Source organism: Natator depressus, chromosome 6, assembly GCF_965152275.1.
Source record: "Natator depressus isolate rNatDep1 chromosome 6, rNatDep2.hap1, whole genome shotgun sequence".
Classification (NCBI taxonomy): Eukaryota; Metazoa; Chordata; order Testudines; family Cheloniidae; genus Natator; species Natator depressus.
The window spans coordinates 117263839-117289060 of record NC_134239.1 but is presented as its reverse complement, the minus strand read 5'-3'; the positions used below and the strand labels follow the sequence as shown (position 1 = coordinate 117289060).

General features: G+C 40.4%; 1 protein-coding gene across 1 annotated transcript in view; it reads right to left on the bottom strand.

Moving 5' to 3' along the window:
• The window catches only part of KCNH5 (potassium voltage-gated channel subfamily H member 5), a 238882-nt gene that overhangs the window by 60958 nt on the left and 152702 nt on the right, over positions 1 to 25222 (bottom strand). The window contains exons 8-9 of the mRNA XM_074956404.1: positions 24579 to 24778; positions 5650 to 5902 (exon numbers count right to left, since the gene is read on the bottom strand). Coding sequence (XP_074812505.1) covers positions 5650 to 5902; positions 24579 to 24778 — 453 coding nt within the window. The remainder of the gene's footprint in view (positions 1 to 5649; positions 5903 to 24578; positions 24779 to 25222) is intronic.

Sequence of the window (25222 nt, the reverse complement as noted above, 5' to 3'; positions counted from 1 at the left end):
TCAAGTTCTACTTGTGACTGGAAAATTACGGAATAGAGCTCTCAGCGTGGCCTGACTTATCAGCAAAGTTTATGACAATTAGACATAAGGTTGCTTGCCCTTGCCGGTTATTCTTGCAGTTGCAAATGTAACATGGTAAAATTACTAAGCTGTATTCTGCTTCATTTTCTCCAGCTTCATTTTACACCAGAGATGAATTTGGTTTGTTAGCTATTTGATCAGCAGTTATTTCACTCAGACGGTAGAGGAAAATGAAGATCGTAACAGAGAGAACTTAATGGCACACCAGGGTATTTTCATTAAAGAATCCCAGACTTTGCAGATCACAGGGATCAATTTGAATTATTCACTCAATTTACTCATTTCTATAATGCCTATTGCTACAGCAGCCGGGTACCTTAATTACAGAAAATTAAGGCACAAAACAAGAACGAAAGCATAACAGAGCTAAACAAAATAACTAGGTCCTCCATCCTGCCCTGAAGCTCACTAGATCCAGGCTCTCATGAGCTTCTAAGGGGAGCAAATTCCAAAGATGAGGACCTCGGCTCCAAAGCCCTGCCCCTAAACACAAAGGGTCTAGCGCATCCCTACTGTAAGTCCAATGAAAATACTTGTCTGGGACACCAAACCTACTGAGCAACATGGCTGCAGGAGGCGAAAGCGGGGTGGTGAGAATGAATGAATTCATATACGTAAAGCACCGTGAGATCCTCAGACGGACTCACACAAAGGCAGTGAGCAAAGTGGGAGAGGTGGACTAGGAGGCACACCAGGTCATGCAAGAGATTTAGACTTGATATATATTGTTTGGATAGAGCACCCCATAGGGAAGAGGAACACATGATCTCTCGGCTGAAGCACAGAAGTGACAGTCGGAGATCCTGGTTCTGCCACTACCCTGCTGTTCAACCTCAAGCAAGTCACTTGCCTCGCATGTTGTCATTTCTAAAATGAAGCTAATGTTTCCCTGCAGAGTGGGGCAGGGTATGGTGAGAATTTAATTAATGTATGTAAAGCCCCTTGAGATGCTCAGAGGACTCCTACAAAGACAGTGAGCAAAGGAGAGGTGGAAGGGAAGAGCCAGGTGACGTGCAGTTCCTTTTCCCTTCTGCGTGAACTGCTTATAGCAGGACAAACTGATAAAAATGGTGTTCTCCACCCTTTGATCTGCACTGCACCATCTTATTGTCATTATAAATGACAATAATGCAAATGCCTCTGAAAGGGATCCTCTTCCAGAACTCCTGAAAGTCTTGCAGCTAATCAGTTCAGAGCATGAGGAAATCCCCTATTTTGCTTATTACCAGAGTAACAGTTTATCATCCTTTAAACTAGATTTATGCCGTCTACCAATCCCTATGCCACACAATAAATGTAACTCTGTTTCATTGAATTAGCTGTCAGCCGTGATGGCAGAATCGAAGGCACTTCCAGTAATTAAAGCCAATTCTCTTTAACTCAATGTGGTTAAAGGTCTCTCCAGTCAGACAGCACATACCATAGATACTGGATTTACGAAATGTAGGAGGTGGAAGTAAAGATCTCTCACCATTATTGCAGAAAAATGATATTCAGTAATGAACAACAAAGCCTACATGAAATTCACTTAATGTTTTTCAGCACAGCAAATTAGTAATTTATGCTTTGTTTTATTGTAACACCCTCAAAATCATTCATTTGGTAGCATGCAGCTCAAGCCTTTCTTCTTTAAAGAGCTGTAACATAAAGAGAGAGGGATCCTTTTTGTCACTGAGATTAGTATTTAGCAGGAGATGGTTCGCTGACTTGACGTACAAAAAATATTTTGATAAAGAAATTGCTGATTTTAGCTTTCGGCATAGCGGCTTCAACCCTGAATACTAGACCTGATGGCTTTTTGCATAAAAACTGTAGTTTAAAATGTCTTAATAACTTCAAGAATGAAGGGAAATGCATCAGGTTTGTGTGTATATGCCTCAATTCAGATTCTCCAGCTGGTACAAACTGGGGATGCCCCTTGGACAAGCTATGTGAGTGCACAGAAGTGCGCACACACGTCTGGCAGTGGGTCAGGACATTTCCTCTCTTGCTCTTGTTCCTTATTTCTTCCTCCGTGCTGCATCCTGCCAGGACAGAATAATGTGATGTGATGAAGACCTGCGTCGACTGGTGTGCTCCCTCCACTTCCTACATGTACATTAGCCACTGCACAGGTATTGCTTTCTGTCGTCTCCTCTTGTCTCATACCTGGCAGAGCAGCCTGGCGTAATTACAGTCCCTGACGTCCCCAGAGTACCTGCCCAATGAGACATCATAGGAGCCTTCATGCACCAGGCCTTCATGCACCGAGCAGTCCAGCCGGGGCATATGATGCACCTGCTCGAGGGATGCAGCAGCGAAAATATGCCCCAACAAGCTAGGGAGCTGGAGAGAGAATTCTTGTGCAAACACCCTTGGGGCAGTGCAGCTCTGCAGCACTTCCAGTGCAGGGCTCTGCCTTAAAGGCACAGCTGAGGTCATGGCTAGGGGAGATGAGGAACTCAGCCTTTTCAGGTGATTTAGAAAGACAGCTACTCTGTCTTCTCCTTTATTTTGGCCTCCATTAGTTACTCCTGAGGGCATTCTGCACAAAAAAAAAAAAATCTGCACACAATATTTTAAAATCCTGCAAATTTTATTGGTCAAGTGAATGTGGAGGTTCCAGCATGGTATTGGGGAGCACAGGCCACAGGCTGCACAGAGATGGGAGATCACGGTACAGCTCCCCGAACCCCAGACACAGACTCAGTGGTGAAGCTGCATCCAACCCTGACACAGTGCATGGACTGGGACTGCCACAGAAACACCCCAGGGCCCTGCCCCCTTCATGCCAGGTGCGCCAGGTGTGGGCAGGCAGGCTCAGCAAGGCAGGATCCAAGTGTGGAGGGGCTTAGTGTGGGGGGGATCCAGGTGTGGGTTGAGAGGATTCTGTATGGGGCAATCCAGGTGTGTGGGGGGGATCTGGATGCACAGGGACTTGTTAGGGGGGTGCCGGATGCAACAGTAATGGGACACTGCAGGGGGGTCCAGGTGAAGGTGGTTGGGGCTCAGCTGCAGGGGAGGTCTGGATGTGTGTGTGTGGAGGGATGGAGCTCAGCAGGGGGATTTGGGTGTGGAGGGCTCGAGGGGGGGTCCAGATGCTGGGGGAGTGGGGCTCAGTGGGGTGGGGATCCAGGTGTGGCTGATTGGGGCTCAGTGGGGTGCGGGGGGTGGGTGGCTCCTCAGGCTGGTCTAGGCACAAGGGGAGTGGGGCTCATCAGAGGGGTTCTGAGTGCGGGGGGTGGGGGTGAGGATTGGTGGGAGGGTCTGGGCATGAGGGGTTATGGATGCACAGGGGTTAGGTGGATGGGGGAGCAGCTCCCTGTACAGGGATCCCCCACCCCCCTGCAGCTGAGGAGCGATGGGTACAGGAAGTGTGTGTGTGGAGGGAGTTTGCAGAGCTTCCTGCAGCTGGGGGAGAGATTACAGGGTGGGTCTGACCCAATCCTGGATGCCGTGCAGGGGAAGAGGAAGTCCCGTCCTCCCCAGCCCAGCCCGGACTAGCAGCTGAGCCCGATGCAGGGTGGGGAGCCGCGTCTTCTCCAGTCCTGTCCCCTGCCCCACAGTGATTTACTTCTCTGCCAGCTTCCCTGGCACCCAAAACATACTGCTGGGGAGGGACGCATGACCACTCTTGTGGTTCCCCTTGCTTCCCTGTCAGAAAGTCATTTTTCTGTGGGGAAGCAGAGAAATCTGATGGGGACATAAATTCTGCCACGACAGTCAGTGAGAGATTTGTGTTAGGACCAGGTCAACCAGTGCTGCCAAACTTGTAACGACAGGGGGCTCAGCAGTGTCCTGTTTAATGCCCCTGCACCCAGCTTTGGTGATAACTGGAGTCTCCTGCATTAGCTGCATTTCTCGCACCTTAATGTGGCCCTGGCTGGGGCAGGTGGCATATTCCCACCTCTTCTTGTTTAATAGGAAAACTGCACCCATTATTTCCCCCCCCCATTCCCTAGACAAATGTACATTCTGTTTGTACCCTCCCACCAACACTGACCACCTCCTTCATCAACAGGTGGCCTATGTAGGAATTTGAGGATGGTCCAGGGGGAGGAGAAGGTCACAGAGTGAATCAGAGGCTTTCCAGCCAGGGGGATCAAGCAAAGGCCTTCATAAGGGGCCTAGATTTGCGTGGGTCAACCCTAATTTGCATGTCTATCTGGCTCAAACCACTATTCATTTTCTGTGGTATTGGCCTGAGGGCCAATTCACAACCATGATGTAAGTGTGTCATTTCACTGCCCAGCAAAGAGTTTCTGTGTCTTTTGTTCCTGACTCAGAAGAAAATTTAGAAAACTTATGTGTCAGTGGGGAAAAAAAAAACAACCAACCCAGACTAGAATACAGGCAAGTGAAACAGGCCAGTGTGAAGGTTAACATGGAAAACACTCCTATGAGAGCACAAAAAAACTTCACACATTTCCTCCGGAGGAAGATTTAAAGAATTTCAAGCGCACAGATGCCATTCTGTTGTGCTCAGGGACACCCTACCTCTGACCAGCGAGCCAGAGTAGGCAGAAAGAGCACTCCTACAGGAATAAAATGTGAAGGATTTACTGCTAAAGGAGTCTCTCTTGAGACAAAGTGTTTCAGTGCTATGACAACCACTCATCTTTCATGGTCCCAATGCACTGCTACAGTGCCACTGGGCAAGACCAGTTATTATTCGAAGCTAAGCAGAAGGAAAGCATATCCACAGCTCACTGAGCAAATCATTTCTGCTACGACAAAACTCACCTGATCCAGAATGTCCAAATATCACTCTCCCCTCGAGCTCCGTCGCTCTATTCTCAGAGGAAATTTATCACAAGGTGAAGCTGTAATTAACAGAATACAATGCTGCCAGCCGCTCCATGTGTGTTTCCCTCAGGAAGGTCATTCACTGCAATTGCATTTCCCGACACAACTGCTTCACGATGCTAAAACTGCACATCATTTTATGATCTCTGGCAAAGCAAGGGCAAGGGCTTTCTAAGAATAGCAAATGAAGTCCACAAGATTTGCCTGAGCAATTTTCCTCTCCAGACACATATCTCACCCCCTTAATTATTTGTTTTACATCTATCTACTCTTCATCCGGTATCCTCTCTTTCAAGATTTGCCAAGATTCATGATCCTCCAAGACAGCTAGTGTTCTACAGGTACTAGGATAGGATAAGACGCAGAGACAGAGCCTTTTCAGCAGCTACACCCCAGCTGTGGAATATCTAATGAGGGCAGCCAAAGCCAGGTCTCGATGGAAGACCCATCTCCTGGTAAGTCCTTCCTCCAGGAATAGCATATTCCCAGGATTAACTCACAATTGTAGAGATAGGATGGAAGGAAAAACAAAATGAAACTCACACAATCATGCGCGCTGGGAGCAAGGCAAGTGGTGAGGGTTTTGCCAGTCAGGGAATACTCAGGAACAGCTTTAATTGGCGTGAAGCACTTAGACACAATGGCAATAAGCACCTCTGCTTAGACAGGCTGAGAGACATGACTGAGTAACTTACATTTCAATCTGGATTGTTAGATTAAACTTGGGGAGCAACTCCCCATTATTTATGTAGGGTACGACCATTTCAGTAAAGATCACAGTACCTAAAATAGCAACCACCTCATCATCCTGTATGACTTCTAGGGATCCCGACACCACAAAGCAGAGCGCATCTACGCTTTCTCCAGCATGGTAGATGAGGTCTCCTGGAGCACAGTGAATAGTCTGAAACTCCACAGCCAGGGCCCGCAGACAGCCATCACTAGCCAGTCGAAAGGCAGGGTGCTCGTTAAAAACCTTCCGGTTCAGATGCACGCAGATATCTGCCCTCATGTCCTTGGGACAAATGGAAAGAACCTGAATAAAGAAGGGGAAAAAATCAGCTGGGAATATGATACAAGATCAGTAGGTGTTTTAAGAAAGAGACATTCCTACAGCAGAATATTTTTACCATTGTCACCTTCAGACAGTATTCAGAGAGAGTTTTCCACCTATGTCTGTGATATGGGGATAATGATACTGATCTCATTTGTAAAGTGCTTTGAGATCTACTGATGAGAAGTCCTACGTAAGAGCTTGGCATTATTACATTATAATATCAGTTCCTACGAACATAAATTCTACAAAACACACCATTTACAGCTGGCACTAATTGGCACCCTTACTGGCAGTCTCAGCAGCCTTAGCATCTGAATAACCCACTGATTGACAGAGACGGTCCCTGGGAAAGCAGAGAATTGAGGCAAGTTGATAAGGCAGTGGTGGAAGCAGGGCTGTTCCCTGCTTCAGTGCTTTTAAATGGGCAAGAGTAGGAAAGCAAACCCCAGCACTTGCACCTTCAGATCACGTTTGTAAAGATGGGAAGCTATGCACAAACCACCTAGTTATCTGTTCAGCATGTGCACATGTGAGCTATTGAAAGGGCTACTGATGTATGTCATTTAAATACCTGGCTGCCAAAGCCTTGAAATAGATGAGAATTTATTACGTGCATTATGGAAGCACCTACAGTCTCAACTGAGATCAGATCCCCATTGTGCCTGGTGCTGTATAAACACATAATAAGGGATGGTCCCTTCCACAAAGAGCTTACACTCTGAATAAGATACCAAAAAAGCTTCAAGATTAGAACAAATAGGAACAAAAATGTTATGCAATCTCACAATAAGAAATATAAAGCACACGTGAGTGAAAAGCTGCACTGTGAACCCGACGGCAGCCAATGATAGATCACTTGATCTTGGCCGTCCCATGAGATAAATTCTTACCTTAAGTGGCTTTTCCAACAGATACAATAAAGGAAAAGTTAGCAAAGCCTAACCAGTTAAAGAAAGAAAGTGACAAACTGTGAATCACCAGTAATTATAAGAACTAGGCTTGTGAAATGCACATTTAACATGAGCAAATTTTCTCAAACTTGCTAATAGTGATGTAAATCCTTAAGCACATGTTAGCTAATTTACTTGGGAATATTCTCTTTTTAAGACTGCTAACAAAAATGTATGGCAAGGTATAAATTAATCCCAGTGGACACAAATTAACTACCCTGTGAAAGTCTAATATATAGAGAAAACTGCAGGTCAACAAATACCACTGCGCAAGTTCTCACATTACTGAATTAAATCAGTTTGCTCCACAGGCAATAGTGGGAGCCAGTCCCCAGTTCACGAACAGTTTGCCAGTCCTTAGAATGTCAACGTACACTTTAGCAGAGAGATCCAGGCAACACTGAACTAACTTTGTGGCAACCATGCTCATGTTAATGTAGGAATTAAAGTTAGAATTTTAATTTCTGTTCAATCAAGGTCTGTTATAAAGAATGATATTATTATTATTGTATGATATTGCTAAAAGGTCCAAAACATAGAACTGGTAGACAATAAACTATCCAGATCTTAATTAATTACATTAATATGTGTCCCTTCCTTATTTTAATAGATCTAAGTCATATTGTTATCTTTAAGATAATGGATTGGAAAACTGAGAAAGGGATTTACTATCTTATCAGGTACATTATGACAGTCAAGGTAAATATTAAGCATATATATTCACAAATGTTTAAGGCCAAAAGGGACCATTATAATAATCTAATCTGACCATCATCATAATACAGGTCACAGAACCTGGCACAGTAATTTTTACATCTAGCCCATAACTTCTGGTTGAACTACAGTACATCTTTCAACAAGACAATCTTGATTTAAAGGCTCCAAGTGATGGAGAATCTACCATGTCCCTCAGTAACTTCTTCCAATGTTTAATTACCCTCACTGTTAAAAATTTACATCTGAATGAATTTGTATAGCTTCAGCTTCCAACCATTGGAGCCCGTTAAGCCTTTTTCTGTTAGATTAAACATCCAGCTACTATCAGAAATCTCTTCCCCATGTGGGTACTTGGAGACCATGATGAAGTCACCTTGTAACCTTCTCTTGGATAAACTAAATAGATTGAGCTTCTTTAGTCAGTCACTATTATGCATGTTTCTCTCATGTCTCCTGTGGGATCCTGCAAAAGATGACGATGGGATGGAATCTTCCATAGGATATTGGTTTCCCATTTACAATAACTTTTGAGATCTACCAGTTAGCCAGTTTTTAATCAATTTAATAAGGGCTACACTGACTTTGTCTGTGATTTTTTTTTGTCGGAATGTCATGCAGGACTCAGTTAAATGCCCGCAGACGTCTAGTATACTATGTCATCAAAAAACAAGTTAGGCAAGACTTGTTTTCCATAAAGCCATGTTGCCTGCCACCATCTTTTAATTCTTTACTGACTGTGTCCCATATCAGTCTTTCCATGATTTGGCCCGGTATCGATGTCAAGCTAACCAGACTATAATTACCTGAGTTATCTCATTTAACTTTTTGAAATATTTGCACAATATTAGGTTTTTCCTCTGCAACATCCCCAGTTTTCCATGATTTGTTGAAACTGAACATTAATGGTTTAGATAGCTTCTCAGCTAATTTTTTTAATACTCCTGGGTGCAAGTTTTCAGCACCTGCTAATTTAAAAATGCTTACATTTAATAGCTGCTGTTTCAATCCTCCCTATTTACTTATGGAATAGGGAAACTTTTTCCTTATTACTAGAAGATATGAATACATGACCCTGCTGCTTTCCAATAATAATTATTGGAAATTTCTTCCTTTTCTGCATCATGACTGGCAACTTTACTATTCTTATCTAGTATCGGACTTATACCATTGCTAGGATTTCCTTTGTTAACAATGTCATTCTTTTAACAATATAAATGACTTTGACTAAAAGAGGCCAAGATCCTTGAAAATTTCCAAACCCTGTGTTCATAATGGATCTTACAAACACCTAAATGATTTTGGCTTCCAAACCTTATGTTCCAATCTTCTATACTTTGGAAGGAAAAAAAGAGTGTACTAAAAACCTCTCAAATTCTAATTACTGTAAAATATTACAGAGGGAGGACAAGATTTGTATCCTGAGAGTTTCTCAGATTTCCTGGTTGGTTTGTTTGTTGTTTGGTTAATATAAAGTGATCATACTCATCAAAAATAAAAGACATTCATATACCCAAGAAACATATTAAAACCATTTCAAATACAATTCAGTGAGTTAAAAATACAGTACCAAGTGATCAGTCATTCAAACACTGTTCCTATCTTTAAAAAGGGGAACAAGGAAGATCTGGGGAATTAGACCAGTCAGCCTAACTTTGATACCTGGGAAGATACTGGAACAAATTATTGAACAATCAAATTTTAAGTACCTAGAGGATAATAGGGTTATAAGTAGGGCTGTCAATTACTCACAGTTAAGTCACGCAATTAACTCAAAAAAATTAATCACGATTAAAAAAATTAATTGCATTTAATCACACTTTTATTGTCATTGTTAAACAATAGAATACCAATTGAAATGTATTAAATATTTGTGGATGTTTTTCTACATTTTCAAATATATTGATTTCAATTACAACACAGAATACAAAGTGTACAGTGTTCACTTTATATTATTTTTATTACAAATATTTTCACTGTAAAAATATAAACAAAGAAATAGTATTTTTCATTTCACCTCATACAAGTACTGTAATGCAATCTCTTTACTGTGAAAGTGCATCTTACAAATGTAGATTTTTTTTGTTACATAACTGCACACACTCAAAAAACACAACAATTTAAAACTTTAGAGCCTACAAGTCCACTCAGTCCTACATCTTGTTCAGCCAATCACTAAGACAAACAAATTTGTTTACATTTAAGGGAGATAATGCTGCCCACTTCTTATTTACAATGTCACCTAAAAGTGAGAACAAGCATTTGCATGGCACTTTTGTAACCGGCATTACAAGGTATTTACGTACCAGATATGTTAAACATTTGTACTCCCCTTTATGCTTCGGCCACCATTCCAGACATCCTGCTTCCATGATGATGATGATCATTAAAAAAAATCTGTTAATTAAATTTGTGACTGAACTCCTTGGGGGAGAATTGTATGTCCCCTGCTATGTTTTACCCACATTCTCCCATATATTTCATGTTATAGCAGTCTTGGATGACAACCCAGCACATGGTGTTTGTTTTAAGAACACTTTCACTGCAGATTTGACAAAATGCAAAGAAGGTACCAATGTAAGATTTCTAAAAGTAGCTACAGCACTCAACCCAAGGTTTAAGAATCTGAAGTGCCGTCAAAAATCTGAGAGGGACGAGGTGTGAAGAATGTTTTCAGAAGTCTTAAAAGAACAACACTCTAATGTGGAAACTACGGAACCTGAACCACCAAAAAAGAAAATCAACCTTCTGCTAGTGGCATCTGACTCATGATGATGAAAATGAACATGCCTCAGTCCACACTCCTTTGGATTGTTATCAAGCAGAACCCCTCATTAGTATGGAGGCATGTTCTTTGGAATGGTGGTTGATGCATGAAGGGACATATGAATCTTTAGCACATCTGGCATGTAAATATTTTGCAAAACCAACTACAACAGTGCCACTCAAATGACTGTTCTCACTTTCAGGTGACACTGTAAACAAGAAGCCAGCAGCATTATCTCCTGCAAATGTAAACAAACTTGTTTGAGTGACTGGCTGAACAAGAAGTAGGACTGAGTAGACTTGTAGGCTCTAAAGTTTTGTGTTTTATTTTTGAGTGCATTTTTTGTACCTAATTCTACATTTGTAAGTTCAACTTTCATGATAAAGAGACTGCACTACATTATTTGTATGAGGTGAATTGAAAAATACTATTTCTTTTGTTTTTTACTGTGCAAATATTTGTAATAAAAATAATAATAGAAAGTGAGCACAGTATATTTTGTATTCTGTGTTGTAACTGAAATTAATATATTTGAAAATGTAAAAAAGTCCACAAATATTTAAATAAATGGTATTCTATTATTCTTTAACATCGCGATTAATCGCACAAATTTTTTTTAATTGATTGACAGCCCTAGTTATAAAGAACAGCCAGCATGAATTTGTCAAGAACAAATTATGTCAAACCAACCTATTTTCCTTCTTTGATAGGATTGCTGGCCTAATGGATAGGGGGGATGCGGCAGATGGGGTATATCTTGATTTTACTAAGGCTTTTGACACAGTCACACATGACAGTCTCATAAGCAAATTAGGGAAATGTGGTCTAGATGAAATTACGGTAAATTGGGTGCACACCTGATTGAAAGACTGTACTCAAAGAGTAGTTATCAATGGTTCTCTGTCAAACTGTGAGGATATATCTAGTGGGGTCCTGCAGCAATCAGTTCTGGGTCTGGTACTATTCAGTATTTAATGACTTGGATAACAGGGTGGAGAGCATATTTATAAAGTTTGTATACAACATCAAGCTGGGAGGGGTTGCGAGCACTTTGGAGGACAGAATTTGAATTTAAAATGACCTTGACAAATTCAAGAATTGGTCTGAATTCAAGAAGATGAAATTAAAAAAAAAACGGAAGTGCAAAGTACTTCACTTAGGAAGGAAAAAAAATCAAATGCATAACTAGAAAACAAGAAATAGATTGGGTAGATGGTATTACTGTAGAAAATGATCTGGGGGTTAGAGTGGATCACAAATTGAATATGCATCAACAATGTGATGCAGCTGTGAAAAAGGCAACAATCATTCTGGAATGTATTAACAGGAAAGTCCTATGTAAGGCAGGGGAGGTAATTGTCTTTCTTTACTTTACATGAGTGAGGCTTCAGCCGGAATATTGTGTCCAGTTCAGGGTGCCACATTTCAAGAAAAATGTGGTTAAATTAGAGAGAGTTCAGAGGAGAGCAACAAATGTCATAAAAAGTTTAGCAAACCTGATTTATGAAGAAAGGTTAAAAAAACTGGGCATGTTTAGTCTTGAGAAAACAAGACCGAAGGGGGACCTGACAAAAGTCTTCACAATCTTTAAGGGCTGATATAAAGAGGACTACGATCAATTGTTCTCCATGTCCACTGAAGGTAGGACAAGACATAATGATCATAATCTGCAGCAAGGGAGATTTAGGTTAGCTATTCGGAAAAACTTCCTAACTCTAAAGGTAGTTACGCTCCTGAATAGGCTTCTAAGGAAGGTTGTAGAATCCCCATAATTGAAAGTTTTTAAGAACAGGTTGGCCAAACACCTGTCAGGGATGGTCTAGGTTTACTTAGTCCTGGTCAGCGCAAGGATTTGATGACTTCTCAAGATCCCTGTCAGCCCAACTTTTCTATGATTCCTAGTAGTGTTCTTTTTTATAGGTACAGTCGTATTTCTATCATCAAACACTATAACAAGAAGGAGGGCAAGAACTCCATTGCACAGAAAATGCCAGTTCAGTAAATCACACAGAATTCAGTAATTTAACTGAAGTCACGATCCAAAAGACTCCATTTAGAAAGTGACTCTTCTGATAACACCTTCTTTATATACACTGAAACTTCATTCTTTGGCAAGCACAATAGTAAAAGAGCAAGGAGCAAAGATCTAGCCACAGGCTGAACAATTTCATGTTTACAATATGTTGTTCTCCTTGAATTGAGAACAGAGAATGAAGTTGAAGACAACTAAATAGGAAGCATTTTGTGTTAAAAGATTTTACAAAGGATCTTAGATATAGAAGAAAATAAAAAGTAAATGCGCAAATATCAAGGGAAAATAGTGAGAAGATGGGTAATCTCAATTATTAATCCATATACTGTATGCTCCCAGCACAGGACTCTACAGTCTCTGACGAGCCTTTATTATAGCTCCTTTCTGAGAGTACAAATGCAAGCATCAAGGGTTCAGAAGGTGTTTAATGGAGACCATCAACTCCACTAACATGACTCAGGGCAGCACTGTAAGAAGGTGATTTGGTGGCACAGAGCAGATTCTGCATGGTAGTTTTCCTGCTGATGTAAAGAAGATTCCGGTGTGGAAACATGGTTCTATTTTCTGCAGGAACAAGTTGGAACCTTCTGAAATTACTAGAAACCTTCTGAAGTTACAAAGAGAGCACAGTAACAGACGAGGTGTTTCTATGTTATATACAAGCCCTGTTGAGAATGGCCCTTAGTCAGCAGAGTAAGAACTAGACATTCTGATTACATGGTTAAAAACAAAGACTCTAAATTGTCTCCTGAAACGTGTCATTTTTAAAATGGCATGTGTCCAAAGAGGATACAATATACATGTTAGTTAATGGTTTCTATTTTTTGTATATTTTAAGCAATGTATCAAAAACCATCTTCCAGTTTCCAAAGAAGTAAGATTTTTCCAGAGGAGTCTTCGCTTTTATTTTTATTTTTTTGCGTGTGCGTGGAATCCTCGTTTTATGAACAAATCAATATGAAGGCTGCCGACTACAATGCTTTACTATTTGATAGCTTCAGAGCATAAGCTTGGGAGAATACAGTCTGCAGGGTTCTATGTAATAAATCTGTGGCCACAGATTTCACAGTCAGTAACTATTGCACATGCATCCAAACATCATAAAGAACAGAATCCACTACCTTCTGCTGCCAAAACGAAAGGCAATGTAGACTCCCGCTATGCAGAAAAACCTTCTTTAGCTCAGTTGATAGAGTCCTCTGATTTTTAACAGAGAAGGTTCTGAATTCTGTGTCACATGTTCATGGTGACATTTGCATCTGTGAAGCCACCGACTGGTATCTATTGGATTGAACCACTGTAGACCCCTAATCCCCGAGGGGCAGCTTTGCTTAACTGCTGAGAGCAAGTAATGCACTGAAGAGGTGCCCACTTCTGCGTGGAAAATCAAACCTGTTCAGTTGCTTACAAAAAGAATGCTCAGATTTGATTTTATCATCATCTTCTAGCCTGCCCACAGAGGATATAAGCCATAATACAACCCCAGCAGACAGACAGTTTCCTTTAGCACATGTGGTAGTCGTTCATATTTCTAGAACGAAGATGCTAGGTTCTATCTCTGCATGTGTGCACTTTAGATGGTGAGTGAGATGTCTATGTATGTAGCCAGAGACTTGTGACAGTGGTATTAAAAGCTCTGGAATACTCAGGAATAAATGGTACAATACACCCACGTCTCTGTGCTAAACTTGAGATCTGGAAGGGAACAGTAAAATTCCCAAGGAGGCTTGTCTGATTTTTTTTTTCCTCCTAGCATTTTCTAAGTGTACTCAGGCAGTTTAAGATAAGATTCCAGAATAGTTCATAGAATTCTACGCGGAGCAGAGATTATAAAAGAGCTGCAAGAATAGCAAATGAATTAAAACAAAGATGTTGTGGATTAAGATGGTGTACAAATAACGTCTGCTGGAATAGTTTTAAATATTTCTGAAATCGTCTCCAGTTTGAGAAGGCTGCTGAATGGCTTCATGGACATTACAATATCTCTGAAGTCATGACAGGGAATGCCAGACTGAGAAATCACACACTGAAGCAGTCTTACAATGATCTAAATTCTCATTCTCTCACCGCACCAGCCATGAGATTTATTCAGCGGTGGCAGAATAACTTTTACACACAATTAACTTTGACTTGGGGGGGAAAAAAGAGTACGCCCACTTTTGTCTGGGAGCCTGCAGATCAATTCCTTGCTGGGAAGAGGCCATTAAGAGCTAGATTTTCAGAAGTGCTCAGCAGCCACAATCAAGGTCAGACTTTCAAAAGAGCTCAGCTCCCATTAGGCACCCAAAGAAACTGACTGGATTTGCATAAAAACTCATTAAGTCAGGTGCTGAGCTCTCTTGAAAATCTGGCCATACATTTCACAATGGGCACTGGATTAGCTGCTTAAGAGGCAAAATTAAGAAACAGCTGATATGCAAATCACTGAGCACTTTCATGCTGTAACTTGGATCTTTTTACAAGTAGTTAGGCAGATTGATCAGAGTTATTAACCCTACACAGATTAAGATGGTTTTTAATAGATTGGACAGAACATGCTAGCATTGAATATTTTATGTAAACAAGGAAGGTTTGTTACTATTTAACTGAACTGTCTAAAATTCCAAGAGAGAGATAAGGTGGGTGAGGTTATATCTTTTATTGGACCACCTTCTGTTGGTGAAAGAGAGACACGCTTTCAGGCTCTACAGAGATCTTCTTCACGTCTCTTATGTAGTTTGCTTTATATGATGAAAGCACCAGATCTGCAAACTGAGTTTAATTACATTTTTTAAGCAATACAGAATATGAATTACACTGGTGACCAGAGCATTGAGACAGATTTGGCAGTACAGTAACAAGAAGGAAAATTTCTTAATTGAATAACACTAACAAGTGTTGGAAACATATAGAAATGGCTACAAATTATTTTGGATTAAATTCAATTCAATCTTCTCAACACAGATAAAAACTGGCTGAAGGTCTTGAAACAACTGGTGATGATAAATTACACCATATTATACTGTGGGGACACAACTGCTGGAAGGTCTGGTTTGATTTTTTAATAGATTAATAAATGCTCTGGAAAATGTAGTAATGAGCACATTAATGAAATGTGCAGATGATACAAGGTGTAAGATCCCACCCTGTGTTGTGTAGGTACACTACAGAGGGAGTGCTCATCCTTTTAAGTCATATTATACACATCAAAAATATAGACATTACATAACTCATTAAGGTGACAGTACATTAGAAGTCAGCCAACATCATTAAGAAACTCGTGGTAAAACCAATTTTTGCGATAAGAAAAAATCTTGAGATTCACACTGCAGAATTTCACCATCTCCAGCAATAAAATAAAATAAACGCACCCACAGTTTTGGGACTGACAAAAAATTCCAGGCTCTAGTTCTATGACCTACATGGGGAACTTTTCGTTTGAATCTGGGCCACAGTGTCATTAAATAAAGCGATAATCCAGATGTCAAAGGATGCAAAGAATACAAAGAAGAGATTCTCCTTGACGCTAGACTTTGCCTCTCAGCCCTGCACAGGAAGCAATACAAAGCTACATTGTCCTGGCAGGAGCAAACATGGCCATTCACTGTGGCACTCTGTCTCCCTCAAGTGGTGGCTGGGTCACAAACGGTTGATGGGGCTGCCACTGCCTTAGCTAACAGACATATCTTTTTAGTGCAAGCAGTAAAGACTCATGTTTTAAGATTTAGATGTCCCAGGTTCCGCCCTCCCTCTCGTGACAAACCAGGGACCCAGCATTACTGAGGGTATGTTCCCACCTTGGGTGGACACACCCACCGTAGCTCTTTGAGCTAGCAAGCTAAAAATAGCAGCATGTCAGCAGCAGGACATATGGTGGCCCAAGCTAGCCACTCAAGTACAGTCCCACCCATCCTCCTGGGTAGGTACTTGGGTGGCTAGCCTGAGCCACCGCCTGTGCCACATGTCCACACTGCTATTTTGGGGCATTAGTTCAAGGACAGCTAGCACGGGACTCGTGCCGCTCAGCCGCTGTGTAGACAAACCCTGCGTGGGTATGGGTTACATAGGCACCATCTTTCTTGGTGCTGCTGGTTGGGCACAGGAGGCAAGTAATCAGCACCATTCATTAGGAGGGAGCAGAGTGCTCCCACCAGTACACAGGCCCTGTTCTGTAGGCCTGTGGGGAAGGCGGGTGGCCCATGGTTCTGTTTCTTCCCTTTTCCCCTTTCTGCATCCTCCCCTCAGGGGGAGTGGACTGTAATGGTGAGTGGCCCTTGAACAGTTCTGCGAGGTGAGGGAGACTTCTTGTTCACCCACTGCTGACAACCGGCCCTTGCAATGTAGGGGCAATATTTGTCCAGATTATTTTATTTTTCCTGTTGAGTCTGGAATCATATGTACATTTCATGGTTGTTGCACCTTGTATATGGTGCAAATTCTGCATGGCAAGAAAACAGAGAACCTTTGCTCCTGATCTTACAGTATGGGGACTATGCTGGTGGTAGGGATAGATGGCAGTAGAGGTCATACAGACAAGTTTCCACCATGAGACCATGTAGAAATAGCAGCCTGATTTTATAGGGCATCAGGACACTGGGAGAGATGTCTTGAGGCCATGAATCTCAGGTTTCAGTACTGGGTGTCAACAATATTTCATAGGACCACTGAAGATTTCACGAACAGCTGAGTGGACTAAATTCCCTTGTATTTTCTGAGATTTATGATTCATAAAATTGCAGCCTGAAAATATTTACCATAGTCCTGTCTCTTCTGCATTATTGCCTATTGGGTCATGCCATTAGCAATGAATAGTTTTAATGCTGTATTGTTTTCCCATTGTTTCCATTTCAGGAGTTACAACGTGAAACTAGCTCTGATAGATTCCTACATAAAAGATGAGGAATAAATTGTTTCCTTTATTGTAAAGTGGACCATTAAACCATGTTAGAAATTATCTGGCCATTGGTTTTATTACTTTCTAAGAGAATCTCAAGCCATACTTTAACTAAGAGCTGAAGGAAAGAAAATCTTTCCGCTTTATTGACATCTCACAATTTTGCCATTAGGAGAGTGGGACCTTAATAGAAACAGCTAAATGTAAACTAACGGTTGTGCAAGTTCACGTGTAATGACCTATTTTTAGAGGAGAGCTGCAACCTATTAATGTTTCATTTGCTGTCAAGCACATTTTGATTAAAACTAAGAAGCTCAAATTCAATGTGAACATTTTAATATATCAGGCTGTTACTATAAATATTTTTACAACTACTTAAAAGATCATATTAAGTACTCCTTTTCTTTTTGCGAATACAGACTAACACAGCTGCTACTCTGAAACCAGAGAATGTTCTGGCTCACATTTATCTCTCTCAGCAGAACAGGTTATAATGTGCAATGCTGCCTTTGAGAGACTTTTAAATATATAATGGCTGCTTCGTTTTCCCATGAATTTACTCATGATCTGAATTTAATTCATTACTGGGTGAATAACCAAGGTACCTTAAGCATGAAAGGGGCTGTATAAAAACAAATTCCCTCCTAGATATGAGCTATGTATTACCATATTATGGTATCTACAGTGCATATGTAATGTATTGTGTGTATTGTCCTAGCTGTCAGTGTTAGAGCTTTGATTTCTAAATGTTTTAATATGATTTATCACAGGCCACTTGCTTCAGTTTAAATAATACAAATAAAGGGACACTCTTAGTTTCATCGATTCTCTATTCATAGGTATGCAGGAAGGAGGAGTGATAAAGGACAATGAGCACTGTGGGTTGAAGATGGAATTTGAGGACAAATTAGCACCAAAGACCCAGCCCAGATTGGTCCTTTAAGGCAGGGGTTCTCTACCTTTTTCCTTCTCAGGCCTCCCCAACATGCTACAAAAACTCCACGGCCCACCTGTGCCACAGCAGCTGTTTTTCTGCATATAAAAGCCAGGGCCAGCGTTAGGGGGTAGCAAGCAGGGCAATGTCCCAGTGCCCCACGCCACAGGGGGGCCTGCGAAGCTAAGTTGTTCAGGCTTCGGCTTCAGCCCTGGTTGATGGGACTTGGAGCCCTGGGCTTCAGTCCCAGGTGGTGGGGTTTCAGCTTTCTGTCCTGGACCCCAACAGGTCTAATGCCAGCCGTGCTTGGCGGACTCCCTGGAACCTGCTCACGGCCTCCCAGTGGGCCCCAGACCCCTGGTTGAGAACCACTGCTTTAAGTCCTGCAGTGTGGAAGCTCAGGGTCAGATCCAGATCCAGCACACAACGAAGTCAATGGGCATTGGAACAGGCCATCTGAGAGGAGTTTTACTTCAGGCAGCCAGCTCTGGATCCACGGCTCTTTTCTTCATTGTCCCCTTTGGGGAGAGGAGTAACATCTAGTCAACCTTCACTTTGTCCGCACTGTGTATCTGCACAAGAACCAAACACTAGGCTCTCTGGATTTCTTCTTTGTTGTTGGTCTGAGTGAGATCTTCAATGGCATTAAACACTAGTATCTCATATATGACTAAGAATAGATATTTAACTGCACTTTTTGAATGCTATTTCTAACAATTAATTAAAGCACATTTGTTAAAGGTATAGCGTTCCCAGCAAAGGCATTTGCTTATATTTTAGTCTCAAGCACATTTCTTTTAAAAACCTTAGCTGTCACAAAAACAACGAGACTTTATCATGCTATATTGGCCTGTAGTTACATACAGTACAGTTGTTCATCACCAGAAAAAACTGCGTATTTTTGTGTCAACATGTGAGCTGTTCATAATTTATTGAGGAAGAGTCAACATGGTTGTAGTAAAGGGAAATCATGCCACACCAATCTACTAGAATTCTTTCAGGGGGTCAACAAGCATGTGGACCAAGGGGATCCAGTGGACATAGTGTATTTAGATTTTCAGAAAGCCTTTGACAAGGTCCCTCACCAAAGGTTCTGAAGCAAAGTAAGCTGCCACGGGATAAGAGGGAAGGTGCTCTCATGGATTGGTAACTGGTTAAAAGATAGGAAACAAAGGGTAGGTATAAATGGCCAGTTTTCAGAATGGAGAGAGGTAAATAGTGGTGTCCCCTAGGGGTCTGTTCTGGGATCAGTCCTATTCAACATATTCATAAATCATCTGGAAAAAAGGGGTAAACAGTGAGGTGAGGTGATAAAATTTGCAGATGATACAAAATTACTAAAGATAGTTAAGACCCAGGCAGGCTGCGAACAGCTACAAAAGAATCTCTCAAAACTGTGTGACTGGGCAACAAAATGGCAGATGAAATTCTATGCTGATAAATGCGAAGTAATGCACATTGGAAAGCATAATCCCAACTATACATATAAAATGATGGGGTCTAAATTAGCTGTTAGCACTCAAGAAAGAGATCTTGGAGTCACTGTGGATAGTTCTCTGAAAACATCCACTCAATGTGCAGCGGCAGTCAAAAAGGAGAACAGAATGCTGGGAATAATTAAAAAAGGGATAGATGATATGACAGAAAAATATCACATTGCCTCTATATAAATCCATGGTACACCCACATCTTGAATACTGTGTGCAGATGTGGTCGCCCCATCTCAAAAAATCATATATTGGAATTGGAAAAGGTTCAGAAAAGGGCAACAAAAACGATTAGGGGTATGAAACGGCTTCCATATGAGGAGAGATTAATAAGACTGGGACTTTTCAGCTTGGAAAAGGACGGCTAAGGGAAGATATGATTGAGATCTAATAAAATCACGACTGGTATAGAGAAAGTTGATAAAGAAGTGTTGTCTACTACTTCTCATAACACAAGAACAAGGGGCCACCAAATGAAATTAATAGGCAGCAGATTTAAAACAAACAAAAGGAAGTATTTCTTCACACAACGCACAGTCAAGCTGTGGAACTCCTTGCCACAGGATGTTGTGAAGGCCAAGACCATAATAGGGTTCAAAAAAGAACTAGATAAATTCATGGACGATAGGTCCATCAATGGCTATGAGCCAGGATGGGCAGTGTCCCTAGCCTCCGTTTGCCAGAAGCTGGGAACGAGCGACGGGATAGATCACTTGATGACCTGTTCTGTTCATTCCCTCTGGGGCACCTCACACTGGCCACTGTCAGAAGACAGGATACTGTGCTATATGGACCCTTGGTCTGACCCAGTAGAGCTGTTCTTATGGATTTGATTTAAAGAAAAAATCATTTCAATGTGCTGAGTTGTGCTGCATGCTTGACTGACTGAAACGTATCCTAATAATGGGGCAAATAACATCATAATGCACACGTGAACGCAAAGAGAGCAATAAAGTATATTTATTTGGAACTAATGAAGATGTAATCAGTAGAGCTAGATGAAATTGTTTGGCTGAAACTTTTTTCGGGGGAGAAAAATGCAGATTTGGCAACGCTGAAATGTTTCATGAATTCATGTCAAATATGCCAAACTGTTTTGGTTGAAAATAAAAACAAACAAAATATAAAAAAAAATAAAATGCTTCATTTTGACATTATCTGAATGAAATGTTTCAATTTTTCAATTCAAAACGACTTTTCCATTCAATATTAATTTACATTTTATTTTAAAAATTAAACACGTTAAAAATGCTTGCAATCTAACTGAAACACTTTATCTTGGGGCGAATGAAACATACGGTTTGACCAAAATCAATTTTTTTTTACTTTTCAATTGGCCAAAAATTTAAAGAAAACTGTGGTCAAGCTGAAACGAATTTTTTATTTTTCATGATTTTTTAGAATTTCCAGCCAACTGAAAAGTCTGTTATTCGCTCAGCTCTCGTAATGATGCCTATATGGAAGAAAACCATCCATAAATATTAACAATTGCCAAAGTTTAGAGGTTTTTTGCTAATTATTTGCACTGTTAACAGAAATCTTTGCTGAAGAAAAATATAGAAATAGACTAAAATGTCCACACAAATGTAAGGAGTATGAGAGTTACTACTATGCATAATGATAGTCTGATAAAAAAAATTATGTGTTGGAGACATACATCCTGTTTTGAAGGACGTGAGGAATGAAAAACACCGGAGAAATGATTCAAGTGATAGATTACTGATCACCTGGACAGGAGAGTGAGCACTAAATGAAATTAAGAAAGGGAAAATATCTGTTGAATTTCATTAAAAAACTCTCCTACAGTGAGATATATTAGGCTATGCTAGTCTCCCAGGGTTGACTGAAGCCCATCACCAGGGATTTTTAAAACTAGACTGGATATAAAAACTAGGAAATGTACTTCTGGGAACAATTCTACTGCGGCACAGAGGTGGACCAACAAATTTAACAGTTCTTTTCTCTCTCTTCTATATTTCTACTGCAGGATTAAATCAAGCTTATGATCAAAAGATGGAAAAGTTTTCAGGATAGAAAAGTTACCAAGCCCCAGAGAAATGGAGACACATTATTTAAAAGATTGTCAGCTCCTGAACCACTTGGTGCAATATTTTCCTGTCTTCATTGTGGCTGTTGTGTTGCACACACAGTAAATAAAACTTCTATGACATGGTGCTGTGCAACCTGGTTTTTTTCCATAAATTTTAATACCGAGGTCTTATGATTTTTCCCAAATGATTTTTTAAAACATTCCTACCTGAAGTGGTTTGTAAAGTGCTAAATATGCCCTGAACATGAAGGAGAGGATCTAGTCTATGTGACTGCTGTATTTTTTAGGTTTGCCAACTTGGAAATACAACATTTTCTCATTTGTTATAATTGAGATGTTTCATACTTCATTTCAGAATTCAAAGTTCAGATGGGCCATGTGACTGCCAGTGACCTACACACAGCTTTCCACCTTTCCCCTAAGAAATCTTAATTTTGGTTCTGATCATGCAGTTGACAGCATGCAATTATTGCATGCAGGAAAACCCACATTTGCTTCAATGCAACTCACAGCAGTTGCAGCAAGGTACTTGAGCAATAGCCATTGAAGGTTTATAGCCTTTGCTGGACGCTGTGTAATGGAATATTTTAAAAGTTGTAACCATTTTATAGCTACTCTCCCACTGGTTGTCAATAAAATATTTTAACTGAAAAACTGTACTACATAAAAGCATTAATGGCCTGATCTAAACACCATTTAAGTCAACATGAGTCTTTCCATTGACTTAAATGGTGTTTATATCAGGAGCTATGTTAGGCAGGCCTCCAGTGTGGGACTACTGTTAAAAACCTAAATCACAGATTTTATGGCCTTATTAATTATCTAGCTAAGCAACCACTACTACTATGCAGACAAGTGAATGCTGCTTACTAAAAGCCAATGATAAGTATGTTTATGGGCTATAACTGCATTTTTACAATCTATTAAACTAGATATGTGGAAATAATGGAAAGAAATCTCAGTAATTAAAGCAAAGGTTCTTCTAATTCACTGCAAAGCACAATCAAAGTCTAATGGAATTTCAGCAGAAATAATTAAAAGGAGATAAATGAGAATGAAAATTGAATTTTTACACATATTTGGCTTTTCACAGCAGAACTGAGTCCATTTACAGCAATTACAACAAATTTGTTAACAACAAACTGAATGAACACATTTGGAAGTTAGAATGTCACTGTATAAATGGAGCTGAAATTAACATATTAAAGAATCAGGCATACTGAACTACAAGAATCCAAGAAACCGAAAGCCTTATCAGTTAACATAACAATAATACACAAAAGTTGCATAGTTTTGGAAGCTAATTGCTAACTGTGAAATTCAGGTTAATTAGTTCGATAACTATCATTGTATGGGTTTATAAGAAGACTTAAAGCTGTCCTTGTTCTCACAATAATTCCATTTTATCATGTTATAGTGAGATTGGTTGGTGTAATCTGAGTTCCACCAGAACCTCACAATGCAATGCAGTTAACTGAAACAAGAACCTCACAGCCCTGCAAGTACTGTAGCACAGCCCAGCAATAGTCTATCACAACTTTTCCTCTGTCAAGTGGCTTCAGGGTTCTCAGTACTCGACACAATGTCCAGTTCCCCAATGGCGTAAATCTGCATAAAGCCACTGAAGTCAGTGGAGCTAAGCCAACTCACACCAACTGAAGATCTCACCTCTAGTCTCCTTTCTTAATCTCTGGAGCAGGTATAGAATGACTAGCAGAAACACAAGCTTTCCCAAACTTCCCTGCCAAAGGGCCTTCAGCCCAGGCCTGGAGAGGACACCTCAAAGAGGTCAGTCTCCATGTCTATAAAATCTTGTGCTAACTGTGATGGTAGCAATTATGGTCCTGTCCACTGGGCACTGGTCCAAGGCAACCAAACTCACTTCATAAATGCTAACAAACCCTCAGATGGTAACAACTTTCAGTCACTACTGATCTGCGCCAGATTCCAAATGGTGACCTGAGACCTGATTCAAAGTCCAAACACCCAATGACTTCAGTGGGCTTTGGATCAGGAACAAGAGCAGGAAAGATCTACATGCAGTTATCAATCTCCTGAGCCAATTAGTGCTCTGCTTCTCACCTTTTAACCAGACCACAATGCTACACCGATTTTTATTCTCTTATCATTACTGCTACTATATTATTATTATATTTTATGATATCAGCAAGCACTAGAACTAAAAAAGTGAGTAAAGGATGGTTTTCTGCTAGTATGTGTAATATGTATGGAAAGACCTGTTGGATATATTTTTAAACAGAATAAAATTGCTGACATATGGCCTTTTTTAAAGTGGAATGCTTCATGAAATGTACATTTTCCATTTTCCAAAAAATTTTGGAATTAAAACATTTAGCCTTCTAGTTGCTCTGTGAAATGTTTTGTTTGGTTTCAGTGTTTTTTATGAGTTGTTTCTGTATGGCCAATTTGGATTATTCAGCCCCATCAAATGTGAGTTTTTTCCAAAAATGAAGGATATCCTTTTTGAGATTTTTCTCTTCTCACCCCCTCAAATTTTTCAAAAACTGTTTTTGTTAATTTCAAATCTCAAAACACAAAAAAAGTTAAAATAATTCCAAGGAAAATCTGGAAAGTGGAAAATCCGACCATACTGAAAAGCAGGGGAACAGAACGCACTACGAAAATTACCGATGTTTCCAATTTTTCCCCCTAATTTTAAACCAGCTCCCTCTCTCTGAGCACAGCTATGAAAGTATTAATGGAATCACATGTGGTTCAGATCTTTTTTGCCAGCATGTTTACAGTACTCAGAACTGTTTACACTACTGGAAAGGACACAATGGATTGAAAGGTACAATATCTGAGTTTTTACCTCATGCACTCATACCTTCTCTGTGTCGATCCCTTTAGACATGGACCATGTTGAGACAATATAATCCATGACTCGTTCACTAAGGCCTTTTGGGACTTGATATAATTTTAGGAAATCCCTCACATTGTTCAGCATCTCATGGTATCGGTTGGTGTTGGCATACATTTGCTGGAAAATGGTGGTGACATTTCCAAAAATAGTTGCATAAAGAAGCGCTGAAAGAGAGAAAATGGCAAACAAAAGATAAATGTCTATACTCCACAAAAAGACTTAATCGTTTCAATAAGTGTTTTGCGAGAAAAACAACTGCAAATGGTTGCAGACTCATTTGTGTGTGCTGAAAGGTTCTAGTTACACACACTCATATATTCACATACTTATACTCAGAGGACTTTTTCTTATGTGAACTTACGTTCCTCTTCATTCATCATATTTAATTGGCTCATATGACTCCCACCAACAGAAAACAAGGAGGAAAATGCCACTAAAAGGAATAACTGCTGAACAACTGAAAAGAAACAAGTCAAAAATGGCCCAAATAGAAAAAGCCTTACACTAAACCTTATCAAAGGGATTCGGTGAATGTACTCTGAGACACAAGGTGGGTGAGGTCATATCTTTTATTGGGCCAACCTCTGTTGGTGAGAGAGACGAGCTTC